The sequence below is a fragment of the Globicephala melas genome, chromosome 8, assembly GCF_963455315.2.
Source record: "Globicephala melas chromosome 8, mGloMel1.2, whole genome shotgun sequence".
Taxonomy (NCBI): Eukaryota; Metazoa; Chordata; class Mammalia; order Artiodactyla; family Delphinidae; genus Globicephala; species Globicephala melas.
Genome location: NC_083321.1, coordinates 13,112,603 through 13,138,719, shown reverse-complemented (window position 1 = coordinate 13,138,719; position 26,117 = coordinate 13,112,603). Strand labels below are relative to the sequence as shown.

General features: G+C 43.8%; 1 protein-coding gene across 3 annotated transcripts in view; it reads left to right on the top strand.

Moving 5' to 3' along the window:
- Positions 1-26,117, top strand: part of CSTPP1 (centriolar satellite-associated tubulin polyglutamylase complex regulator 1) — a 186,159-nt gene that overhangs the window by 134,509 nt on the left and 25,533 nt on the right. The window contains exons 4-5 of one of the 3 annotated variants that reach the window (XM_060304410.1): positions 20,436-20,476; positions 24,190-24,370. The exons of the other annotated variants lie outside the window; for them this stretch is intronic. Of the exons in view, the coding sequence (XP_060160393.1) occupies positions 20,436-20,476; positions 24,190-24,370 (222 nt within the window). The remainder of the gene's footprint in view (positions 1-20,435; positions 20,477-24,189; positions 24,371-26,117) is intronic. 3 annotated transcript variants of the gene reach the window in all.

Below are 26,117 nucleotides of genomic sequence, written 5' to 3'. Positions count from 1 at the left end.
GGAAGATCCCGCATGCTGCAGAGCGGCTGGGCCCGTGAGCCATGGCCGCTGAGCCTGCGCGTCTGGAGCCTGTGCTCCCCAAGGGGAGAGGCCACAACAGTGAGAGGCCCGTGTACCGCAAAAAAAAAAAAATCATTTTTTATTGTGGTAAAATATACATAATAAATTCACCATTTTAACCATTGATAAGTGTACAATTCAGTGCCATTAAGTACATTCACAGTATCGTGCAACCATCACCACTATCCATTTCCAGAACTTTTTCATCATCCCAAACTGAGACTCTGTGCCCATCAACCAATAACTCCCTGCTTCTCCCTACCCCACCCCCAGCCCCTAGTAACCTGTAGTCTACTTTCTTTTTCTGTGAATTTGCCTCTTCTAGGTACCTCATAAAAGTGGACAGATAACTGATTTTTAACCTAAGTTTAATTGCTTTCTTGCCTGGAGGCATGAGTGAGGGGAAGCAAACATTAATTGGGTGCCTTGACATGACAAGCCAAGGTCGCATTCAGATTTATTGGATTTATCTCAAGCAATAGAAAATTATATTTATAAACTTTGGTTTCATGAAGTCATGTAGATTCCTTTTATCCTAATTATTTTTATTGTGACTTATGTGTTCATTATAAAATCTATTCATTCAAGATGGTTACTGATTAGTTGGTGATATTTATCTGATTTTCTCTAAAAATTAATAAGCATCTTTCAGTTACATTGTTCTAAGATTTTTCTGTAATATCAAGGCCCAGCAGAAAAAAACAAGGGGAATATTACTATTAAAATTGTTCCAAAGTTCAAAAACAGAGGAATTAGGACTTTTTAAACTCTTTTTATAAAAGGCATCTACTTCAAACCATCAAAAATTTGAAATTTCAAGTCATCCGGTCCACAAGATTTAGTACTTGAATGCAGCCCTACTGGCTTCTTCTAGATATCCCAATGAAGCAAAGAACACCTTATGTGCTCAGCATACTACTCTGGGGAGAAAGTCTCTTCATCTTGTCCAGAGCAGGACTTCAGACATCTGTGCCAGAGGCCCAGGAAATAGCCACTACTCGGAATGTTTATTTTAACCATATTCCTCAAACTTTTAAGACCAAGTATCTGTGACATACTCACGACCTTCACTGTTCCATAGTAACCTAATTATGTGTTTTGTGCAAAACTATGGAACTACCTGTTAATTACTTAAACCTTGCATTATAAAATTGCATTATAAAATTGCTTTTGATCTCTGTCCCCATGGGGTTGGACCACTGTATCGTGATAAATGGTTGGCCTAAGGTCTTCCTACACATTCCTGTTCTCCATTAAAAAAAAGAAAAAAGTATTCCAACTTCTAATTCTCAAACCTATAAGGGCCTTTCTGATAACCTACATCTATCACTGAAGTTGACCCTTGGATCCTATAATGCTCTTTGTTACAGACCTACTTTGCAACTTTGAGCGAATTACTTCTTGAACACTTAACTTTCCACACCACTGTTCATTGAGCATAAAACCAGGATAACAATACCACCTCTAGAAAAAGAGATTAGTGAGTCATTGGGTCTGTTTCCTTACTTATCTCTGGATGGGAAAATGCCTTCTTACTTTTCCTTCTGAATTCTCCCTTTGGTACCTGGCCCAAATGAAGAATTGTTCTTCTTGGCAGCATCTGTGGCTACCAAGAGGGACTTTACCCGCACTGCCTTTGAAGTGGTAGAGCAAAGTCTTTACCGAGGGCTTGGAGGATCTGGCACCCTGAGGAATCCTACACGTCCCCATCCACAACCTCTTTGGGAGGTCCTTTTCCTAAAGTTATATTCAGACTTACATCGATAGGCAGAGGAGACATCCTTCCTACAGAAGGTTTGCTTTTCCCCCACAGCTGTGGGAAGATGGTGAAGGGGAAGTGGGAACTGGGTATAACATTGGCATGTGTTTTGAGCACTTCAGATAAAAATGTTTGATGAGTACCGTCTTGTTTTTATTGCCTTATTATACTACGCGTTGAAGAATGTGTTTTCTCTGGTCACCTGCCAGTGAAAAAACTTAGCCTTTTCCTGAAACTAGGATTATTCTTTAACTAGTTATGTAGGTAGAACAAGATAGACAAATGCTTCTGAAATTAGCAAATCAAGACTGGAGCACAGTGATGCTCATTCCTGCTCACCGCCCTTTCCAATTCACTGACAGCTGCTGCAACCAACAGGAACAGGATTTCGGTGGGGCTCTCTTTCTCTTCTCACCTACTCCAAGTCGGAGTGTTTTCAGTTGGTTCCTTTGTTCTGATGTCCAAGACTTTAAAGGACTTGCCCCTCCCCCTCTTCGTTCCTGTTTTATGGTACCCGATAGGAAATGATTTTTCACTTAAATCCCTCTTCTGTAACAAACGAATCACTTTTTTTTTTTTGCCGGGGGTGCTGAGTTGGGTCTTCGTTGCTGTGCGCGGGCTTTTCTCTAGCTGCGGCGAGCAGGGGCTACTCTTCGCTGCGGTGCGCAGGCTTCTCACTGCGGTGGCTTCTCTCGTTGCGGAGCACGGGCTCTAGGCGCGTGGGCTTCAGTAGTCGCGGCACGTGGGTTCTAGAGCGCAGGCTCAGTAGTTGTGGTGCACGGGCTTAGTTGCTCTGCGGCATGTGGGATCTTCTGGGACCAGGGCTCGAACCCGTGTCGCCTGCATTGGCAGGAGGATTCTTAACCACTGCGCCACCAGGGAAGTCCCAGAATCACTTTTTAGATTTCCATACCTTGTGTTCTCTAGTTTTTATTTTAGTCCAAAATAGTTATAGTTTCATTTTTTGAGGCAAAGTGTGAAGTTTTTTTGTTTTCGTTTTTGTTTTTGTATTTTTTTGGCCCTCTCTCAAATTTGTTCTGGTTTATAGCAAAAGAAATGGCTAGCATAACATTTCTGTATCAGAAGCTAGTTGAGCTAAATGTGTATACTACTTTGAAATTCTCCTTAATGGGTTTGCATTGATGTAGGGTGTATCTTTTGGCTCTGGGCATTCTGAATAAAAGTTAAAGCATTTAACCCACCATTAGCTCATCTCCACCTCTTCAAACAAAAAGGAATGAACTGTTGCAACGTGAGGGACAGAGGTCACATATGAGGGAGATTTATTAGAGATAATGTTATTCAGTGTCATGTTAGGTTCCTGAGCAATATTGCAGAATAACCTTCCCTGAAGTCTTTGTTTTGTTTTAATAGAGTAGACTCTGGTAGTGAGGAATTAATTACACACAGATCTACTTGAAGTCATGAGATGGACTTTATCTCTTGAAGTCAGTTATTCTTTAGAACGAATAAGTTGTATATTATTTTGAGGGAATTTTAACACTGATTTCATTGGGAAAATTAAAATGAGCCTAAGCCTAGTTTACAGAGAAGAGCCCTTTTAGATAGTACTTTTTTATTTGATTGGCCAACTCTCACTCACTTATGGTGAGTTTCAATATGGATAGTTCTACGTTGTGGTCAGTTTCCACGACTACTAAATAAAATATGAATTTCTCGTGTTATTTGAAGACTACCTGTGGGAGTTGTTTGTTTTTTGTTTTTGTTTTTGTTTTTTTGCAGTACGCGGGCCTCCCACCGCTGCGGCCTCTCCCGTTGTGGAGCACAGGCTTCAGACGCGCAGGCCCAGCGGTCATGGCCCACGGGCCCAGCTGCTCCGCGGCACGTGGAATCCTCCCGGACCGGGGCACGAACCCGCATCCCCTGCATCGGCAGGCGGACCCCCAACCACTGCGCCACCAGGGAAGCCCCGGGAGTTGTTTTTTTTTCTTTTCTTTTTCTTTTTTGGCTGCGCCGCGTGGCACGCAGGATCTTGGTTAGACCAGGGATCGAACCCGTGCCCCCTGCTGTGGAGGCACAGAGTCTTAACCACCGGACCGCCAGGGAAGTCCTCTGTGGGAGTTCTTGATTTGAGTCTTTGTTATCTTCTGAGGAACGTATCATGGTTTACTCTGTCTCATCTGAACCCTACAAAAGATGATGGTATTCATCTTAGAAAAGAAAACTTTTGAACCTTCCTATACAGTGTACTATGCTCCCTAAGCCATTTGCTTGTGAAATAGAAACCTTTAGGATAATAGCCTGAGTTCTCTTCCTCTCTCCCCATCAGTCAGTTCTTATCTGTTAGCACCTTCTTTTGCTTTTCTGTCATCAGATGGAGAAAAGGGGTTGTCAGAGGCAGAACAACCTTCTTAAACTTTTCTCTAGCAGAGTACCTAGATTAAAGTAGCAACCAGAAGACATGAGGTCTAGAAACCTCAGAGTGACCTTATATGACAGATAAGACAGTTATATGAAGAAATGTCAGTCCCTGTGACCTGAATTAAGCTACCTAATCTCTCGATGATATCATTTCTCTGATTGTAAAAGGGGAATAGCAATACCAATCACTGTCTTCCTCTGGAGTTTGGGAGAAGTTTAATGAGATAATGAACTTAATTCTACTCTTACAAGGGAATATATTGTTGACGTTTAGAAGAGTGAACTATTTGGCGGTCCCTAAGGGACTTGACGATCTACTACCTCTTCCAGCACTCAGAAAGAAGTATTGTAGAAAGTTAACCCACAGCCAAAATGTAAGCCATTATTCAGTGGATAGATCAGGTCCAGTGTGAAAAAAGGGATTTTGCTCTCTTCTTTGGAAGAACTATCACTAGATAGGCACAAAGATATCCTTTTTTCTGAAATCAGAACAGTGCTATAATTGTGTTTTGTGGTTCACTTTGGGAGAATGTTGGGTTCAACCCTGGAAATCAGATGATATACTTTTTAAAAAGTCTCTGGAACATGCATTCTCAGTGGGAGCAATATTGCTCTGAAGGGGGGAAATATTGGTTCTTTGAGAGGCAAAAAAATTAAATATTACAGTGGTTTGTGGCCCTCCACTTAAAAAAATAGACATACAGTATATCTATGGTAGGAAAATTTCTCGGCGGGGCCGGGGGGACTTGGAAAAAAATCTATGAAAATGCTGGGGGAGGGGCAGGATTTTCAAAGGTTGGGAAACACTGCTGGAGTCTAGAACAAGCATACAGTTGTCAGTTACTCTTCTGGACATGTCTGTCCCTAAGTATAGGTGAGCTGCACATTGTCAGGCTGAATGCAGATTGCTATTGATTCCTTCACTCCAACAGAAACTGAGTTCATAGGAAACTTGAAAGAGATTAAATTTGTACCCTAAGGGATAATGATCTCACACAAACAACTCAAACATAAAATCTACCCTTTTAGAACCGATACTTTGTACTTAAATGTGGTTAAATCCTTAAGGTAAGAGACTCCTTTTTTCTCCTGTCTCTTTAGCCTTACAGAAAGGCACATCAAGGATAGGAACAATCTTCAAAGTGCTTCACAGAAAACGTCAGACTGAGAGAAAAGGGAGGGTATGGACCCCGCAGGCAGGAAGGGAATAATTGTCTAAATAGCAATGTAAAGTGCAAAGGAGTGAAGACAAGAAATATAGTGGGAATTGATGTTTAAATGTTTAAGAAATTTGAAGTTTGATGTTGCTGCTGATACTAATAAACATTTATATATCCTTCCATCCCCCTCATATGTCTTATATAGTCTTTCATACCTTTTTAATGGATGGGACGTCTCAAAATTGACTTGCTACGTACTATGAAATTTGGAAGAGGCCCTGTGTTCTGTATCCCTGAAACAATAGAATGGTCATATTTTCTAAAAATATTTTCCCCTAGTCTCTGACTCTTCCTGGTTTGATTATACTATTCTTCGATATACATAACATAACCATAACTTGGAGGAAAGAGAAACAGTGATTTTTTTTTCCTCCCTGCTTACCCATTTCACAGTGATATTCTGGACAATGAATACTCTTTCTCCAAGCCAAGCATTTGCTAAGCATTAGTTGCTGTGGGCATTTAACTGTCTTACAGAAATCTACCCCAATCCCCTGTTTGTCGATTTCCTTAAGATCTTAGAAGAAAGTGAAATGAATTGGAGAGAGGCCTTCAAGCCCCCTGATCCACAGGGGGCCCACTGATCTCCACTTCCCACCCCAGTTCCAAAACCTAACATATTGTCCCTTTCATAGTTCCTCAGATCCCCACCCTTCAGCTTCTTTTTGTTACCCACTAGGTGGGTGTAACCAAACCTCAGTCACACCATGGCCCCAGCAGCTGGGCTTCTCTCTCCCGCATCACATTGCAGACATTCTTTTCACATCATTTTGTCCTCTCTGCTGCATTCCCTCCATTTGGCATCATTCCCTCTGTGCAAACTTCTCTTTCAAGGGACAGGAGTTTGCCAAGGAGATGCTGGCAGAGAGGGTCCAGTTCTCTCCTTTCTATCTGAAGAGCCCAGTGTCACTCATTAGCATATGAGAAGAATGGTTGTAAATAAACATCAAATGAGGTTAACGAGCTGCAACTCATCAATATTAATGAAGTCCACCTCACAGTCTTGGAGTGAGGTACTGATGGCTCTAATCACAAGAAGCAGCTTCATAAGGCCCCCAGTTACAGGGCAGGAAGGGTTAGATTCAGCCTGCTGGAATGTTTGTCATTTTACAACCCCAGGAATGCTGCAGAGAAAGGCTGTCTGATACCAGATCTGTACTTGCAAGGCCCCTCTTGTGTTCAGAATACATCTGTTTGTCTCAACAGGTGGAAGCCTAGAGGAAGAAAGCTGTATCTGCTCAGCCAGACTCTGGGATGGGAAAATGCCAGGTCCATCTGCAAGTCAAAATGGAGGTCCCCAGAGTACTAGGATTTAATCTCTCATGGTCCTTTCATCAATAACCCCATGAAACTCAAACTCTTGTTTCCAGTGTACTGAGGGAAGATCTGGAGACCTTCTAAGCCCAGTCCAATAGAGAGATGAAGAAACTTGTGTTTCATGTAGCTCATGTGCCAACTACCAGTTAGGTCCCTCCCCAGAGTCATGTTTGATTCCTGTGCCTGTATTTAGAAGATTCAAAGGGTAATAAGTACAGCTGTAATTTATTGAGCACTTACTGTGTCCCAGGCACTGCACTAAACATTTTTCGTACGTTATATAATCCACATATAATCCCATGAGGGTGATTCCCATTTCACAGGTGAGGAAATTGAAGCTCACTGATCTTATGTGACATGTCTAAGATTACACGCAGCAAGTGACAGATCTACAATAGATCTGTCTGACTGCAAGATCCATGCTTTCTGCAAATGCCAGTCTAATCACTGCATTCTATGGCATCTCAAAGTCAATCACGAAAAGTATGTGAGCTTCTGTGCTGTTCCTTCTCTTTTGTAAGATGCGTGCCCTTGGGCTTCCCTGGTGGCGCAGTGGTAAAGAATCCGTCTGCCAGTACAGGGGACACGGGTTCGAGCGCTGGTCCAGGAAGATCCCACATGCCCTGGTGCAACTAAGCCCGTGCGCTACAACTACGGAGCCTGCACTCTAGAGCCTGCATGCCACAACTACTGAAGCCCGCATGCCTAGAGCCCGTGCTCCACAACAAGAGAAGCCACCACAATGAGAAGCCCGCGCACCGCAACGAAGAGTAGCCCTTGCTCACCACAACTAGAGAAAGCCCGCACGCAGCAATGAAGACCCAGTGCAGCCAAAAATAAATAAATTTATGATGCATGCCCTTTCTTCTCTAGTTCAACAGACCAAACACAAAGTAGTTCTCTGAAAGTAGAATCAGAGGACTTCAGAATTAATTTTTTTAGTCAGAGCACTTCTTTGAAATTATTTTTAGAAAGGAAACTTTCACTAGATATGTTTCCCTGTGTATATAAATTTGAGGTCAGTGGGATGTGTACTTTGAGATTTTGTGTGTGTGTGTGTTGGGTAGCACTGATACTGATTTATCCAGCTCACCAGGCCAGTTCCTTTTATGATTAAGCACATACCTTGTGTGAGATCAGTGACTGTGGGACACAAAGAAGCCGCCTGACTCTCAAGGCTGATTTGAGCCTATGATCCTAGCCTTAGTTACACTGTTTCAACAACTGAACCCTGGTTTATTTCTCAATGTTCATACTATCAGCTTCTTTATCTATGATTTCCTGGAGGGCGGAAAGGAGACCCTGATCCTTCATCAAATGGTTGTTATCACAAAAGCTATACCTGATTGTTTTTAAAGAACAACTCACAGTGAAAGCGTCTGAGAGTGAAACAGCCACTTATCTTTCTTCTCCTTTCCTCCTTGAAAACTCAGGGACCTTACTTGGTAATTTTTACTTAGGCAAAGTGCCCAGGAATGTTTCCACAGAATAGCACCCAAAGCCCACCCATGCAGGAGCCCTTCCCGCCACCAAGGTAACCAAGACTGGGAAGCAATTGAAACTGGGCCTTCCTTTCCCAGGCCTGTGGCTGTCCACTTGGCTCAGAAAGAGGCAGACTGATGACTCTGTCTCCTCACCCAGTCACATTACCGCACAGTTCTCATTTGAGCCTGAAGTCACATGGTTATGCTACTTATGGTCAAACAAGGATGCGCTGTTTCCAGTTCTTTGAACCCTGGGTTTGGCCTGGGCATCCTTAGTTGAAACCATCAGCGCCCCCAAAACCTGAAGCTTTTCCAGGGACAAATTGCATGCAGCGGTGGAGAGGGGGAGCAGAGCAGTGCAGTGGAGCAGCGGATGGGGCGCCGTTGGGACATTGGCGAGAGCCAAGGGGTTAGTTCATTGCTGCTTTGTATACTCAGGCGCACCAGAAAACTCAGATTAATAGGCTGTTTATTCTTCAGCATGTTCCTTGAATCAAAGGCTCTGGATGGTATTATTAAAGAGTGTTTGTGAGAGTGCCCTGGAACACTCCTCCTGGTCTCCGCTCACTGAAGAGGAACGACTGAGTCCTTTCATTTCCTGGGCAGCATCCCTCACGCTCACTGCTCACTGTAGTATAAAGGTCTGCAGAACCTTTGTTAGAAACAGAATCTTTTGTTCGGTCTCTATGAGGTCCCATTACCTCCAGCACCTTGGTCTGTTAGAGTCTAATCATTTCATGTTCTTGTCTTTGAGCTACCTGAACCTGATGAATGAAACCACTTTATCTCAGGCAGGTTTTTTTTTGTTTTTTTTTTGCGGTACGCGGGCCTCTCGCTGTTGTGGCCTCTCCCGTTGCGGAGCACAGGCTCCGGACACGCAGGCTCAGCGGCCATGGCTCACGGGCCCAGCCGCTCTGTGGCATGTGGGATCTTCCCGGACTGGGGCACGAACCCGTGTCCCCTGCATCGGCAGGCGGACTCCCAACCACTGCGCCACGAGGGAAGCCCAGGGAGGTTTTTTTGTTTGGGATTTCTGGGGGTTTTGAGTTGGCTCTGTTTGGCACCAGTTCTCTGTCTGGGCAGTACAGTCATCTTTTATTTTCATGTTTATTTAAAGTACTTTTGCCAGGGGTGAAGAAAACATACACCTGAACCCTATTCTGTGAAACAAATGAAGATTTTTTTTTTTTTTTTTTTTTTGGCTATTAGAAGAGTCCCCTGAAATGTAATGACGTTTCTTCAAACCTTGGAATTGAAACATATCAATTATGGAGTTACTTCCTCCACCACCAACCCGCACAGTAGACATTTATGTCGGAGAAGGTCAAAAAATTAGGAGGAAACTGCTTCTCCACTCCCCTCCCAACCCCTTGTCAGCAGCAGCCTGCTATCACATGAGGGACCGCTGTACCCTGTTCCCTCTAGCAGTTATACTTTTCCCATGGCCTGGAAAATAATTGTATTTCAGGCCTTCCACGACTTTTGTGCGTGCACACACACACACACACAACCACAACCCTCACAGGCATGCCCTTAACACAGAGGCATCCAGTGTATTGCAGAGGTGCTCGAAGCTCACTAATCACTATAGACGATGCAAACACTCAGCACATTGCGGGCACCCATATATATCAAACAAACCCAGTACAAATCATAAGCAACAGTTCTGAATCTGGCACAACCCTAATTACCACAGCCAGAGGCCAGAAAATGAAATTGGGGTCATATATCTGGGCTTGGAACTCTAGAAACCATCTGGCATCCTGTAGCCCAAGATTCCACCGGGGAGGTGCTCCTTGGAGGGAGCCCTTGGAGCACTACACCGTGGGGCAGTGGGAGTCCTCTCATCCAGAGGATGCTGTCCCCTCACTTCCCTCCAAAACCAGCACAGCTGTGTGGATGAGGACTATTTGTGATATATACACTGAGATCAAGATATATATACACACCCGGGCGTTCCGCCTGTTTCCTTCTGTGAAGGCCATCTGTTTATCCAGTTCCAAATCCCAGAAGACAGTCACCGAAAAGTAAATAGTGAGAAGGGACAGGTTTTTTTTTTTTTCCTTCTAGATAAACATGTTCCAATGAACAAACAGATTTTGCAAACACATTCTATCTAGTAAATCTTACCTAACAGCTGTGTGAGAAGGGCTTAGAGGGGAGAAGGATGAGGCATGTGGGAAGTCTTGGACTTGACTAAGAGAATTAGAAAGTTCAGAAATCCACAAAGCAGGGGCAGTTCAGTACTGTCTACTTCTTGTTAGATGGAAATTTGCTGCTTTATTCTATCCCCTCATCCCAAACCTGGGATCTGTGGTGGGCTTGCCGAAGATAAAGATCAGCTTCTTCCGCTGAAAAACCAATCTATCAAAACTTTATCTTTCGAGGACGTGTCCTGCCTTCTGACTGTACCCTCTTCCTCTCCCACTGACCCTGCTATCATCCACTTAAGCTCTAACGCTCCTCTGGAGTCAGACAAGGGAGTATTGCCCTAGAGCAGCCCATCTGGCCTGACTCTGCTTGGAAATGAGGGACTGAGCTTAGATCAAGAACGGATTCTGAAGATCAGGGACAAGCACAAGAAATTGACCTTTGGCCTCAGAGGCGGCTGGATATTTGTGTGTGTCTGTTCGATGTCGAAATGGCTCACTATACCATTCAGGAGTGGTTGTGTGCTTTTTTAATGCTCTCCTCACTCCTCAATTGCGGGTCGGATGCTTTGGATAATCCAGTGGAATTCTCTCCGCTTCACTGCTGGTTGCTGCCAGACACAGAGTGCTAAATCCTGTCAGTCGGTGACTTGAAATGATGATGTGTGAAACAGTGCTGCAATCTGGACATCCTGCACTCATTCCCGTGGACTGCTTTGCCAATTAACCATAGTAGGGAAATGCGGCAGCAAAGGGGGAAAGAGCCGTTTCTAGAGTCCTCGCCTTATCTTTCCTCTGGGCTCAGAGTACCTAGTTAAGCTCCCAGTCCTCTGCCAATGCCAATATGTGTCTCCAGTAATCAGTGAACCTTGGAATTACATTTCGTTCAATATCATTCCTTTCCCAGGCCTCATAGAGCAATTTCTTTAACAGATTGTAATGTGCCAGAGACAGAGAAGTAGTATGTGTGTGCAGAGCAGGGAAATGGGAAGCAAAACACTCTTGCTGCTGGTTCCCATCTCCCGGCCTGTGCACGTGCTGTCTCTTCTTTCCGCAGATCGCATGCTTGGCTTCTTCTCATCCGGTTAGACCCCAGCTCAAATGACACCTTCTCAAAGAGCTTATCCTTGACCACCCCATCTAGTATCTCACTTTCAGTCACTCCACATCACACCACCCCGTTTTACTTATGTCATCGCCCTTATCACTCTCTACAAGTATTTTATTTATCTCTTCACCCACACACACGTACTGGAATGTAAGTTCCATGAAAATAGGGATTTCTGTCGTATGCATTGCTGTTTCTGCAGAGCCTAGCATAGGCCCTGGAACACAGTTGGCACTGAATATTTATTAACTGAATAAATAGGTAGGAATGTAGCAATTAAGAACCCCCAAAGCAAATATATGGTTACTATCAGGAGATGGTGAAAGCAGACAGACAAATACTTTGAGGACTGGAATAAAAATACAAGGTTTCTCATACTGGTTTTCATAATGATTTCAATTCCAAACTGAATGTGTTGAGTTGAACATCACATAAAGCGAGTTGCTCTTCACTTCTTCTGACTCAGACTAAACTGAAAGTAACACCTAAGTTACCTATGGAGCAGGTTAGGTCAGGGTCATGGAGACCAAGCACTTCACCCTTCCTTGGCAAGCTGGCGTAACTGAGGCCACAACGGATGCCCACTTCCAGATTTCCACTCGATAGTACCTGGCTTAGCTTTCCCGAGGGCAGGTGCCAGAAGAAACTGGCACAGAAATGTAAAGCAGTTTAAAGCCCAGCCTGGGTATCTATCCGGCCTTGATTACACTCTTGCCTGCCTCCAGTTCCCAAAAAGACCACACCCCTCTCCAGAGCTCCGGGGCCCTGCAGGCAGCTGTTCCCACTGGGAGAGCCCTGGAGGGTGGGTGGGTGTGTCTTAGCACCGACATCGCCAGCTGTGAAACGGGAGGGCTGAGAGAACACATCCTTTTAACCTGGCAGCCACATGGCACTCGTCTCCTCAGAAGTCCTTTGGCGAATCGAGAAGTAATAGCTTCTCAGACGCTATCCTTTGTCTTGTTGGGGCAAGATCAGTGCCTAGTGTCAGGAGAGAGATATTAAAGATTAAAGAGCCTCCTCCACCAGGAAACGGGATAGTTTTGCCTGAATCTCTTAATTTGCTTTTCCCCCCATACAAGTGCATTCATGTTGCTGGGCTCCCTGGCTTACTCCCCAGCAGTTTGTAGTCATTATTCTCCTGAGTTTGTGGTCTCATTGATATTAGAATGTTTTTCATCTGCTGTGATGCTTCCACGCTCCACTGCTTTTCCTCTTACATTACTAACGACTCTTCTGTTGGTTTCAGCCTTTAGCCAAGCCCACCCCATCCACACCCCACTCTTTCCCTGTCTTTTATTGATGCTATGTTGACTTTGTGTGTCTCTGTTAGTTCAGTGTTCTGAGCACCTGCAGAGAATTAACCATCTCTACTTGCTGCTGGGGATCACCCAGGCCTTTGATCTGTTTGATTTCTGTACTTTTGGAAACATTGAAGGATTCTGTAACCCCACCAAAGTACATAAAACCTGCTATAGTCCCTGTAGCCTGACCTTCCAGACTAGCTCTGCTTAGGGACCAGAAGATGTTAATGTAAATACAGATGTAGATACCATCCATTAAGTGTTTACTATGTACCATGTACTGTTCTAAGCACCTAACATGACTATCTTATTTAATCCTTACATGTAGGCCTAAAAGGCCACACATGAACTGGTCCCAGTTATTTCTCCAACCCTGTTCCTTAGTCCTTTCCCTCTTGTTTTCTTGGCTGTAGCTACACTGGCTTCTATGCTGTACTTCTTACCCAATGGGTATGTTTCCTCCATATAGCCTTTGCATTGGCTATTCCCTCTGCCTGGAATGCTTTTCCCTCAGATGTCTGCCTAGGTTACTTTTTAACTTTCTTCAAGTCTTTGCTTAGGCATTACCTTCTTCATGAAACTGAACTAGACTCCTTTCTATAAAATGATGCCACCACTACTACCTCACACTCCCTATTCGACTTGCTCTATTCTATTTTTTACGTTAAACTTATCAATAACTTACTCTATAGTTACTTATTTTGCTTATCTGTCTTCTCCAATATAAGGTAAGCTTCAGGAGGGCAAAGAACTTGTCTATTTGTTCCCTAATATATCCCAAGCACCTAAAAGAGCAGAGTATCTGGCACACAGTAGATGTTCTATAATTCCTGGCGAACTTCATCCCTTCAAGAACCATGTGAGGTAGGTGTTTCTGTTATTTCCATTTTAAAGATGATGGAATTGAAGCTCAAAGAATTTAAGTAGCTAATTTGCCCCACATCACTCAGCTATTAAGTAGTGGAGCTGGGATCTGAAGCCAGGATTGACTTAACTCCAAAGAATGTGCTTTCAAGCACTAGGTCAATAGTTCTCAAAACATTTTTCTTTTAAGTTTTTGGCCATGCCAAGCAGCATGTGGAATCTTAGTTCCCAGAACAGGGATGGAACCCGCACGCCCTGCATTGGGAGCATGGAGTCCTAACCACTGGCCCGCCAGGGAAGTCCCATCAAACTTTGATATACATAAAAGTCACCTGAGCTATTTGTTTAGATGCACATTCACACGTCCTAACCCTGAGGATTCTGATTCAGATTCTGTAGGTCTGGGATGTAGATGATCCATGAGCTATCCCTGGAGGTACATTGGGATATACTATGCTGCCTTTAAGGGCTTGGGATCTATGTAAGGAGGCACAGAGATAAAGCCCATGGGACATTTTCTAAGTGCCCACTGTGTACCAGTCCCTGTGGCACATAAAAGTCCTCACTCTCAAGATTCAATCTTTTGGTGATAATGGGGCAAACAGACACATATATCATTAATAAATCATGGAATATTTAAAAGCACATGCTTTAGATTCAGGCAGACCCACGGTTCAAAGCCTGAATGGCAAATGACTTAACCTCCCTGCATCTGCAAGTAAAATGAAAACAATATTTACCTAATAGGACTGTTATGAGGGATTAAATGAGGTCATGGGTGTCTAGGACTCAGGAAGGTAGCTTAAAAACAAATAACCAACACCAGGATAAATAAATGGCTCAGAAACAGTAAATATAGAAAAACTCAGAAGAAGAGTTACAGTTTTACAGCCTACTGTTTTATACTTAAGAGTACCAAAAATTTTTGTTGTTTGTAATGTACATGGAAATCTTTTCAAAATATATTTATATATATCTATATATAGATATAGGTATAAAATACTGTTCCCTGCATTCTTTTTTTTTTTTTTTTTTTTTTTTTTTTGCGGTACACGGGCCTCTCACTGTTGTGGCCTCTCCCGTTGCGTAGCACAGGCTCTGGACGCGCAGGCTCAGCAGCCAAGGTTCACGGGCCCAACCGCTCCGTGGCACGTGGGATCTTCCCGGACCGGGGCACGAACCCGCGTCCCCTGCATCGGCAGGCGGACTCTCAACCACTGTGCCCCCAGGGAAGCCCCCTGCATTCTTAAATAGAACTTATCTTGGCATCTAAGTATATACTTATAAATTATGTTATGCTGGACAACACTGCTGCCGTCAGAGCTTATTGAAGTGTACCCTAAAAGCATCGATTGTATTTTAAATATTTTTTCCGGCTTCTCTATCATGTTTCTATCATGCTGTTAATGCCTAATTTCTCACTGCTGTCCTTGCACCCGCCTTTTATAGTTCCTTTTCCTCTCCCAGGTGACTTTGTCTAGTCTGTATTGGGTTTAGAAACTAGATGGCCAAGCTTATTAAAACTGTGAGCATAATCAGGGCATTTCTCAGAAGCTTGTAAGTTAACCACATAAGCTTTAATGTGCGAACTTTGTGACATCTGTCTTGCCTACTTAGAGGCTTATTGGCATTTAGATATTTGAGATTGCCTATTAGTTAAGTTTTAAATACGTTAGGTATTATTGTGTAGGGTACAGACACCTGGAAAATCCATTTTCATTGTTCTCAGCATTGGAAGTTAGTCCATTTTGTAGCTCCATAACTTGAAAGAGCCTTGGGAATCACAGGATCATAGATCTGGCCTTTTGCTGTCAAGTAGGTAACTGATTGTTATCTCCATTTTACAGATAAAGAAACTGAGGCCTAAAGAGTAAATAGCATGCGCCAGTGAGGCAGTCCAGCAGAGCCAAGGCAGGGCTCCAAGTCTGTGAGCCTTCCCTTCTGCTCAGGCACACTGTTCCCAGGAGGAAACAGAGAATCACCTTAGGTTGTAGAAAGGAAGGAAAACCATCAATAACTATGACTAAAGAAAAATGAAGCCTGATTAGCATTGTAACTAATCAGTTTTAGCCCTGACTTTGATAGGTGTTTTTCCCCCCACCCCTGCCCTCATTGGAAGGGATGTATAATCTTATTGTGCCCCCATTGGGCCCAAACTGTGAGCATGTACTGATATAAGGAAGGGCCAAGGGGCATTATAATAAGATCCAGAAGCCTGTAAAGGATTTTAAAAGATGATTATCAGCTTTTCAAACTCTTTTCATTATGGACAAAGAAGGTGATTTAGAGAGGGCAGATAGAGCCACTGAGAATGAGGGACATGGAAATAGGTTTCTGAAGGAAGATGCAGAGTTGACTGGCTGCATCTTCTTGCTTGCTGGCTGGGTGGCTGGCTGGCCTCCTTGCTTGCTTTTTTTTAAAAAATTTTATTTATTTTTGGCTGCATTGAGTCTTTTCTCTAGTTGCGTTGCTTCGTGCGGGCTTTCTCTAGTTGCGGCGAGCGGGGCCTACTCTTTGTTGCGGTATGCGGACTTCTCATTGTGGTGGCTTCTCTTGTTGTGGAGCACGGGCTCTAGGTGCTCAGACTTCAGTAGTTGCAGCATGCAGGCCCTAGAGCGCGCAGGCTTCAGTAGTTGTGGCATGCAGGCTCAGCAGTTGTGGCTCGTGGGCTGTAGAGCACAGGCTCAGTAGTTGTGGTTCACGGGCTTAGTTGTTCCACAGCATGTGGGATCTTCCTGGATCAGTGCTCGAATCCATGTCCCCTGCATTGGAAGGCGGACTCTTAACCACTGCGCCACCAGGGAAGTCCCAACAGAGGCATTGTGAACCCAGACCTGTCTGAATTCCAAATCTCATGTCCTTAGTTATTATGTATACTGCACTAGCAGACAATAACATGGGTTTCATAGCATCCCACTCTTCTAGCAAGTTATGTGCTACCTAGATGCAAATTATGTCCTACCAGTTCTTTAGGTTACTGCCTTAACCACAGAGAATTACAATTAGAGAATCCTAGAATGTTAGACCCAAATAGAACCCTGAGGATTATTGAGACAAAAAATTTGCAATTTTTTATAGTTCTGAACGGTCTTACTTTTTTAAGACCCGTTGATGTCTTCCCACTGCTCATACTTTTGTCTTCTTAATTTTTTAAATGGGTTATACATGAACATGACAAAATTCAAAAGGTATAAATCTTACATACTTTAAAATATATTTAACTTAGTCTAATCGACCCCGATCATTTGTATGTGAGGCATGACAGAGGAAGAAACCGAGGCGTAAAGAGCTGGTGCCCAGTTGAAGGCCACCCATCAATGGGCAAACCAAGTACCTTATCCAAACTCCGGTGAGTAAGACCAGACTTTGTCTTCGAGAATACTTATGCCTAAAAGAAATCGGGTAGGCTTATCCTTTGATGTCGCTGGGGTATTTTTTATCTTTTTCCTTTCCTTTTGTATGCCTGCCAGTCCCACTGAAAGACAAGCATCCGAGTTGAGAAAGCCTGACCATTGTGTCATTTCCCAGGGTGGAGAGCCACTAGCATTTGGTTCACATTTTTATTAAAGTAAGATGAGTGATTCACTCACATTACAGGCAAGGAATCTTTTACCAGGAAAACCATACTTTGAAAAACAAAGCCGATGGCTTTAAGGAACAGAAACTGCTAACATCAATTTCCTTTCCCATCCAGTCCCAAAAAAGTCAGACACTCTCTGTCTCTAGCTGCGTCTTTCTCTTACCCACACATATACATATAATTATAGATATGTTACGTTATATATGCCCACAAATGACAGAAGACAGCAGGAAAGACAAAGGTGGATTCATCTGAAGAAATGTATGTGTTATCTACATCCAACCCTCTATCTGGTTCCTGCTGTTTTTTGTTTCTGAAGTCTATTTTTTTAGTTGATGGGTAGCCATAAATCCATCATCATTGGTGGAAGTTAGTGGATTCTGACAAGAGAACAGGCTGTGGTCTTTATAAATACGCCTACATGCTGGCAACAGCCTTCCCATACTCGCACAATCACTGAGGACCAGGGAACTTAGATTGTTTTTTATTTTTAGTCTGTCTTGGTTCAGCTCACCCTCAGTGAGTAACTCTGTTAGCCACTGCTTCTTATTATGTTTATTTAGAAGAGAAGGAAAATGCATTTGAAGCAAAACAAATGCATAATCTGTTCCACTTCTTATTTATTCTATGGCTACTTTGGACAGTGGAAAGCCCAGAGAAATAATAACTTTTATTGGTTTTTGTTTTCTGTGGCTTGTTTTCTCAGACAAGTCCTCATCAGACAGTTTTGCTGATAGCTTATGAAACTCCATGCCAACTCTCAGCCTCATTTTAAATTGGAAAGGAAAAAGGTAGCTGGAAGTATTTTTTATGTACATTAAATATACTCTTCTCTTGCTAATATGTGTTTGATCCTGTTAACATTGCAGATACAGGCTAATAATGACTTTAAATGTTTATTGTTTTTGTTATCCCTTCTCTATTTTCTTATAGAGATTAGCAGCAAGTCACCAAAAATAGAAAGCCTCTGTCAGTTTGTTTGGAGGGCAACAAGGAAGCTGGGAGCCAGATAGACTGCATCTGACCCTGGAGTCAGCCTAGGAGAAAGATGATAGAAAGAGGTGGAATAGCTGGTGGCAGATTTCAATAGTAACAGTAATGATAATAATAGCATTTGCAGCTAACATTTTCTGCATTCTCACTATGGAATTTGCTATGCTAGGTGTTTTTCATCCATAGAAGAAATAAAAGCAGGCTGAGTTCCTAGGGTCCCAGGGACCATATGGCAAGAAAGAAAAAGACATCACAGGGAACTGGCCTGTGTAATAGAAAGAGGCCTTGCCCTGGAATGGGAAGGCTTGATCTGATCCTGGCTCTAACATTTACTTGGTGATTTTATCCCTTACTGAGACTCATTTTCCTTGTCTATAAAAATGGGAATATTTTTATTCCCATTTTCCTCTCTCTGCCCCACAAACTTCTTATGGAGATCAAAAGTGATAATGCATATGAAAACAGTTTGCATAATTGTACAGTCTCTTTATAAATATGACTCATCATTACTTTTAATAGTGAGAAGAGAGAGGATTGGCAGTGCACTGACTATCAAGGAAAGTGGTGTACACCTGCCTTCAGGCAGGAAGTCTGTTATTCACTTCTCAATAAGAACAAAGGAAGCAAGATAAAATAATTATGAGATAAGGAATAAGATTATTCTAGCCACCCACTGGCTGGAGCTGGAGAACTTCCATGAACTGTGCCTTTTGTTATGCAGGTGCCATCGCACCTGTGTGCCTCAAACACAGGAGAGTAATAACGGGAGTGGCTACTCTTTATTGAATCCTTGCCCTGTGCCCTGTTCTAGCACTTTAAGTTTACTATCTCTCTCTTTTTTTTAATCGTCTCTTTTAACCCTCTCAAAAACTCTTCATGATTAGTATTAGTGTCATCTTCATTCATATTCATGTGATGATGATTATTATTCACTTTCATTTCTAATTGGCTTGCTCAATGCCACATGGCTAGTTTAAGAACCATGATTTAGATCCTCGTAGTATTAGTATCATCTTTATTCATATTCATGTGATGATGATTATTATTCACTTTCATTTCTAATTAGCTTGCTCAGTGCCACTTGGCTAGATTAAGAACCAGGATTTAGATCCTCGTCGGCTGATTCAGGAGCCTGCACTCTTAGTGAGGCACTATATAAGACCCACTTAGGGGTCAGGGCCAGTGGGGTTTTCTTTTCTTTTTTTTTGGCCACGTTGGGTCTTCGTTACTGCGCGTGGACTTTAGTTGCGGCAAGTGGGGGCTGCTCTTCGTTGTGGTGCGCGGGCTCCAGGCACGCGTACTTCAGTAGTTGCAGCGCGCTCGGACTCAGTAGTTGTGGTTCGCGGGCTCTAGAGCACAGGCTCAGTAGTTGTGGCGCACGGGCTTAGTTGCTCCGCGGCATGTGGGATCTTCCCAGACCAGGGATCAAACCCGTGTCCCCTTCATTGGCAGGCGGATTGTTTTTTGTTTTATAAATTTATTTATTTTTTATTTATTTATTTTTGGCTGCGTTGGGTCTTCGTTGCTGTGCATGGGCTTCCTCTAGTTGCAGCGAGCAGGGACTACTCTTCGTTGTGGTGCGCGGGCTTCTCATTGCAGTGGCTTCTCTTGTTGCAGAGCATGGGCTCTAGGCATGCGGACTTCAGTAGTTGTGGCACGTGGGCTCAGTAGTTGTGGCTCACAGGCTCTAGAGCGCAGGCTCAGTAGCTATGGTGCACAGGCTTAGTTGCTCTGCGGCATGTGGGACCTTCCCAGACCAGGGATCGAACCCTTCGTTGGCAGGCGGATTCTTAACCACTGCGCCACCAGGGAAGTCCCGGGCCAGTGGTTTTTAAACAGTCCTCTATAGAGCCCAGAGTTTAAAGCAGTGCCTCAGGCCTTCTCCCGTAGCTTCCTCATCCCCGCACCTCTAGCCTCAGTGAAGGCTATTGAGGACAAAGTTGGGTAAGAAGAGGTTTGTTTTTATCTATGTTATACATTAAGGTTCCTTATAAAATTTCCATTTTTAAAAAGTATATCTGTTTAGGGACTTCCCTGGCGGTCCAGTGGTTAAGAATCCATGCTTCCACTGCAGGAGGCCCGGGTTCTATCCATGGTCGGAGAACTAAGATCCTGCATGCCGTGCGGTACAGCAAAAAAAAAAAAAACCTTCCAAAAAGTATACCTGTTCAAAAATTTTGTTCAGCCCTCACATACCACGACATCCTTATTTTATAGGTGAGAAAATGGAGGTCCAGAAAACCTGTGGCCAGTATCATGTAAGTAGTTCTTTGCAGAACTCAGACCAAGTTCTTTTTAAAATGCTACCTCTGTTTCAAAAATTGAGTGAGGTATTCCAGATACACCACCACTGAGAGGGCAGGATTTTCCTCTCACCTTTACTTCCTGTGAGGCGGGAATGAAGTTCATTGTCCAGCTCTTGTGCCTGTTTGGCCGTTTCTGTTCAGTTAAGAACAGGAGCAGGTCACAGGAGGTTACAGCAGCACCTGCTTCTTCCTGGATAAAAATTATCCTTAGCTCTGTTACAGCACCTTAGCTCTGAAATCTCTGCTTCAAAGCGCACACCCTATCCTCCCATTTCCAAACAAAAATGTGAAGGAGCAACACCTGATAGGGCTGGACTAGTTGGTCTCTGGATCAGAGTGCAAATGGTAGTGCAATGCTAGGCTTGAAATAACTTCCTCGATGGGCTGCTGGGCCCTTTGGGAGCTTATGGTGCCAAGATCCTGCTCTACATTTTAGTGTCCAAAGCTGCCTCCATTCCTCTGTAAACTGTCAGGAGACTGTGTGCCTGTGCCAGAGTAGCTAGCCCTGTTGCTACTGAAGAGAGACTTTCTTTCCTCCTGGCTGGGGCTCCTTCCATACGTGGCTTCCCACCCTGGGCATGTGCAGCCTGTTGTGTTTCATGTTATCAAAGCTGTCTAAGACAGTGCCTCCCCCCAGAACCAAGCCTTGCCTTGGTCCTCCAACTCTCAGGAGCCTATCAGGATGTACAGAAGAGAGGGTAACACCCCAAGGTGTATACACAGTATAGAGGGTTCTTACATATCAGCCCAGCCCACTGGTTCAGTCCCACAGTGGTGGCTAGAGATGGCCATGGTTAGCCCCAAAACCCGATCAGATTGCCATTATGTGCCACACACCATCCCTGGGGAAGAATTTTCAGACCCTGATAGAAATGCTCACATTTCTTTAAACCTTTGTATAATATAAACAGTTCCTGGGGAGTTTCTTTTATTCATTCTAAAAATTGCCATGAAATTGTTATTATATCTGATTTAGTGCTTTGCCTAGAACATATATACTGGCCAAAAAGTAATAGTCACTTGATGTTGGGCTTAGTCATAATCAAATATAAAAACTAAAGAGTCTGGCTTTCTGCCCCTGTTTGAACACACTACACATACTCTGGGGAGTAATGAGTTGGCAAAGGATAGTGTTAATAATGACCCCACAGGTGTCATTGGAAGCCATTGCTTCTCATTCCTTTTATAAAATCATTTCCCTTTCAGTAAACTAATTATCATTTTCCTCCATTTACAATATAAAACAACAGTGCTGTCAAAGAACATAAAATTGAAGAACACAGTCTGCTCTTCTTTGGGGGTTTTGCTTGACAGGAACATGGCCCTAGGATGTGAGCAATCTTCCTGTGACTTTTGGTACCAAGTGCCACGTGGGGAGTGAAGCCGTCAGATGTCTGCCTCCTTTCTCTCCCCTCCCCCAACTCTCCCTCTCTCCCTTCCCCTCCTTGCAGAGTAGCACTGAGATATTTACTCAGCTGTGGACTGGTACCAAAGCCTCAGTGCCCTGGGGAAAGGAAGGGGTGGTATGGTCATGCCCTGAATTATCCATGTCCTTCCGAGCATCTCTTGGCAGGGCGGCCTGGCTGGGGGTGAGTGTCATTTGGAATGAGCCTTCACAACCCCTGCATAAAAGAATATAAAAACAATTGCAGCTGAAAATTGGAGAGTCCACTCATGGACTGTGGTGTTCTCTGGCCTCTGTGGTAGTTCCTGTTGAGATCATGCAGCCAACCAACTAGAGGTTGTCCAGTCCTCTGGGATTCTCCGTGGCTTGGTAGCATTTCATTATCTCCAGCTCCAGTCTCAGCACTAGCTCACTCAGCCCTCAGCATGAAGGCAGTCATGCAAATGAACTCAGAGTAAACCCCAGTTCATCCTCCAGAGTTTTGGAGGTAAAAACCCTTGATTCAGGCTTTGGGGAAGGCTTCTCTGAGTAAGGAACAAAGGTATGGCCCTCATTCCTTCCATCTGGCACTCCTCCACTGGTCTCTTTTAGTGACACCACTCTGACCCTGGAAAAGGCACCATTTCCTAGGAAGAGCAGGAAGCATCTGAATCTTCAACCACACACTGCTGCAGTTCTTCTGAGCAAACGTGTGGACACGTGTGGTGGTCTGAGAGGAGGATGTAGAGATGACTAGGCTACCCCCACAGAGCTTCAGACCAGAATTTCCACAGCAAGAAGGCAGACCAGATGTAGAAAAGATAAGAGAAGGTCTTCAATCCTTCTTTTCCAAGAAAGGAGGAAGTGAGAACGAGTTAGCCCTTGAATATATTGGGCCTCAGTAATTTGTGACAAGATTACTTTTCTTAGCCAAATAACCTCACTATAATCCATCCAATCATAATCCATCCAATAATAATCCATCCATCCAATAATAATCCATCACTCTCTAGGATTAGAGTAGGGCTAGCCAGGAAAAGAATACTTTGAGTCAGGGATTGGTTATCTTGAAAACTCCAGTATTCAAAACTCCAGCTAGAGTTGTAACAGTAGTAAAGTGAATCACTAAGAAGTAAACCCTAGGCGGCTTCTGATTTTCACGGTAAAATTGGTGATCTATTCCAATGAAAATAAATACTTGAGTTGATTGGACTGAGCACTTGATAAGAAAGTGCTGGGAGTCAGCAAGGCCACGGAATGTAGTTACGCCTTCCATAATGTATTGAGTTCACTGAGAGCTGTGGTACCTACCAACCAGGACGTTTTCCATTTTCAGCACTTTACAGCTCCCGGCACCTCCTCACACTGCCCTGAACTTACAGTCATGCCTCCTGTGCCTGGAGATCCCCCATCTCTGTGTTCACACAGTGACCAGAAACTCGTCCCTCCGAATTTTCATCTGGGTCACTGTGCGGTGCATGTTTTTATTCAATCATTCCTTCAACAGATATTTACTACTGTATGCCAGGCCTTGTGCTGAGGGCTTTCGTTCAGGCCAAAGATGCCTTAATTTCAGGACTTCAAGTTTTAACCAGTTAATAATTATTAAATAATTCTCCCATTTATTGAGCATTTTGCTAATTTTTCAGAAAAGTTCCTTATATACAAATTACCTCATTTGATTTTTACAACAATCACACTAGGTAGGTACTGTGATTAGTCACATTTCTAAGAGGAAACCAAGGTTCAGAAAAATTGTCTAACTTATCCAAGTCATACTGGTGGTAGGTAGTGGAGGCCAGGTTTTGAAGCCAGGTCATCTGATTACATAGTCTGCGCTCTGCACTAACACAACTGCCCTGCCCAACTGGAGGGTATCTGTATGTTTAACTTAGATACTGGGTTGGCCAAAATGTTCGTTTGGGTTTTTCCATAAAATGTTACAGAAAAACCCAAACGAACTTTTTGGTCAACCCAATAAGTCTTTAACTTAGATGTAAAGTTTGTCAATTGCCTGGCATAAACAATCCTATCATCAGAAGTCAAGTCTCCCACTAACCAGCCAGATCACACCTGCTAGAGTAGAACTTGCAGGACCTTTGGAGCTAGACAGGCATATGTCTGAATCTCAGTCCTCCCTCCTCTTACTAGTTCTGTCTCCTTGAAAAAGTAATTAACCTTAAAGAAACCCTAGTTTATTTCTAAAATAATAACAGCAAATACTAACAGAGCACTTATGATGGGCTATTATTCTTAGTTCTTTTTTTTTTTTTTTTTTGAGGTACACGGGCCTCTCACTGTTGTGGCCTCTCCCATTGCGGAACACAGGCTCCGGATGCGCAGGCTCAGCGGCCATGGCTCACGGGCCCAGCCGCTCCGCGGCATGTGGGATCTTCCCAAACCGGGACACGAACCCGTGTCCCCTGCATCGGCAGGTGGACTCTCAACCACTGCACCACCAGGGAAGCCCTATTCTTAGTTCTTAACATTAGCTCACAACAACTGAATGATGTTGGTACCACCATTATACCCACTTTATAGATGGGGAAACTGAGGCATAGAGCACTTAAAGGTCAGTAATTTGAAATCAGTGGCAAAGCTTGGATTTGGACCCAGGCAGTCTAACTCTAAAGTCCATGCTATGGGCCACAATGCTGTACTGTGCTGCCTCCTGAGATGGTAGGATTGAGGGTGTAGAAACCTCTGGTCCAGAGCCACACAGTCAATGGGACTATTACAAGGTTTAGAATAAGAAAATTTAACAGCTCTGACCACCCACAAAAAGAGTAGCACCAATTTGTGGGGAGTGTTCTGATTTTGATCTTATACCAAAGTCGTCTTATGTCTTTGCCTTTGAACTTTCAGGACCTGCTGGCTGAAGCTTTCCTAATTGTGGGGGGATTCCTTTAGAGAAGGCATCTGTTGGTACACACCGCTTACCTTCCCTGCACCTGCCAGGATGGAGAGCACCGGCAGGTGGGCGGGGATGAGAAATGGCCATGTAGCCACCAGCACAGGTGTACTCATCCCCCACCTTCCCATGGCCTCCGGCTCAGCAAAGGCTGTGGTGCTGGAGCTGCAGTCTTTCCTGTTGACAGTAATTAGAACCTTTCAGACTTAATTTCTTACATGAAAAAATCCCAGTTCACTTGAATTGTCTCCTTGATCCAGTTCACCTGGAGCTATTTAGTTCCTGCAGTTTGTTTGGGGAGGAGAACAAGCTATTAAGCCTTCACACATTACCGTTGATAACATCAAGGTGCGGAAAATGTTAGTTGGGTAAACTTTGGAGCCAGACTGCCAGAGTTTGAATTCCAGTTCCAGCAGTTAAGCATGATCTGAGTTTTTGTCTGTGAAATGGGAATAACCATAGTGAAGATTAGATAAGATGAGATGGCACAGGTAAAACCCTTGGAAGATCAGTGTCTGGCCCATAGTAAGTGCTCAGTAAACGTTAACTGTTAGTATTATTATCGTTAATTAATCCCATCCAGCCCTTAGACCCCAGCCTAGGATCTTGCTCTGGGAAGCCAAGTCCCCTTCCTGTCCCCCAGGCTCTGGACCCTTCTCTCCTCACTTACCAGATGATTTCATCTCTCTATGCCTCCACGCCCTCATCTGTGAAATGTGGCTGGGAATGCCAGAGTCTAGAGTCTACTTTGTGAGGTTGTTAAGGTTAAGTGAGCTAATTCAAAGCCTGAGCACAGAGCTCAGTGACTAGTCAGTCTCACTACTGTTATTCCTGAAGCACCAAGGGCTGCCTGGAAGGCAGATCTTTGAGATCTTGGAGAGCTCTTAGAACCAAAGGACCCAAAATAGGCAGGAGCATTTAGGGTTAACCAATGCCTGAGTGTGAGCCTCTGGAGCTGGGGAGACCGCTGGCTTGTTGGGAACGGAGGAGGCATTAAATGAATGCAGACTGCAGAAGAGTCTTCAAAACCAGGTTCGGCTCAAGCAATCTGACTGAATTTTCAAGGCAGAAAAACTTTAAAGGGGTTTAAGCATTTACACTCAGCAAGAAGCACCTTCCTCCTCTCCTGCCTTTGCCCCCAGGAGTTAAAAACAAAACCAAATAGCTCCTATTGTTTGGTGTTACTATGTTCTAGACATTCTGCTGAGTACTTTATTGACATCATCTTTTTTGATCTTGACTTCAACCCTGAAAGGTGGGTGTCATCATTCCCATTTTACGGATGAAAAACTGAGATT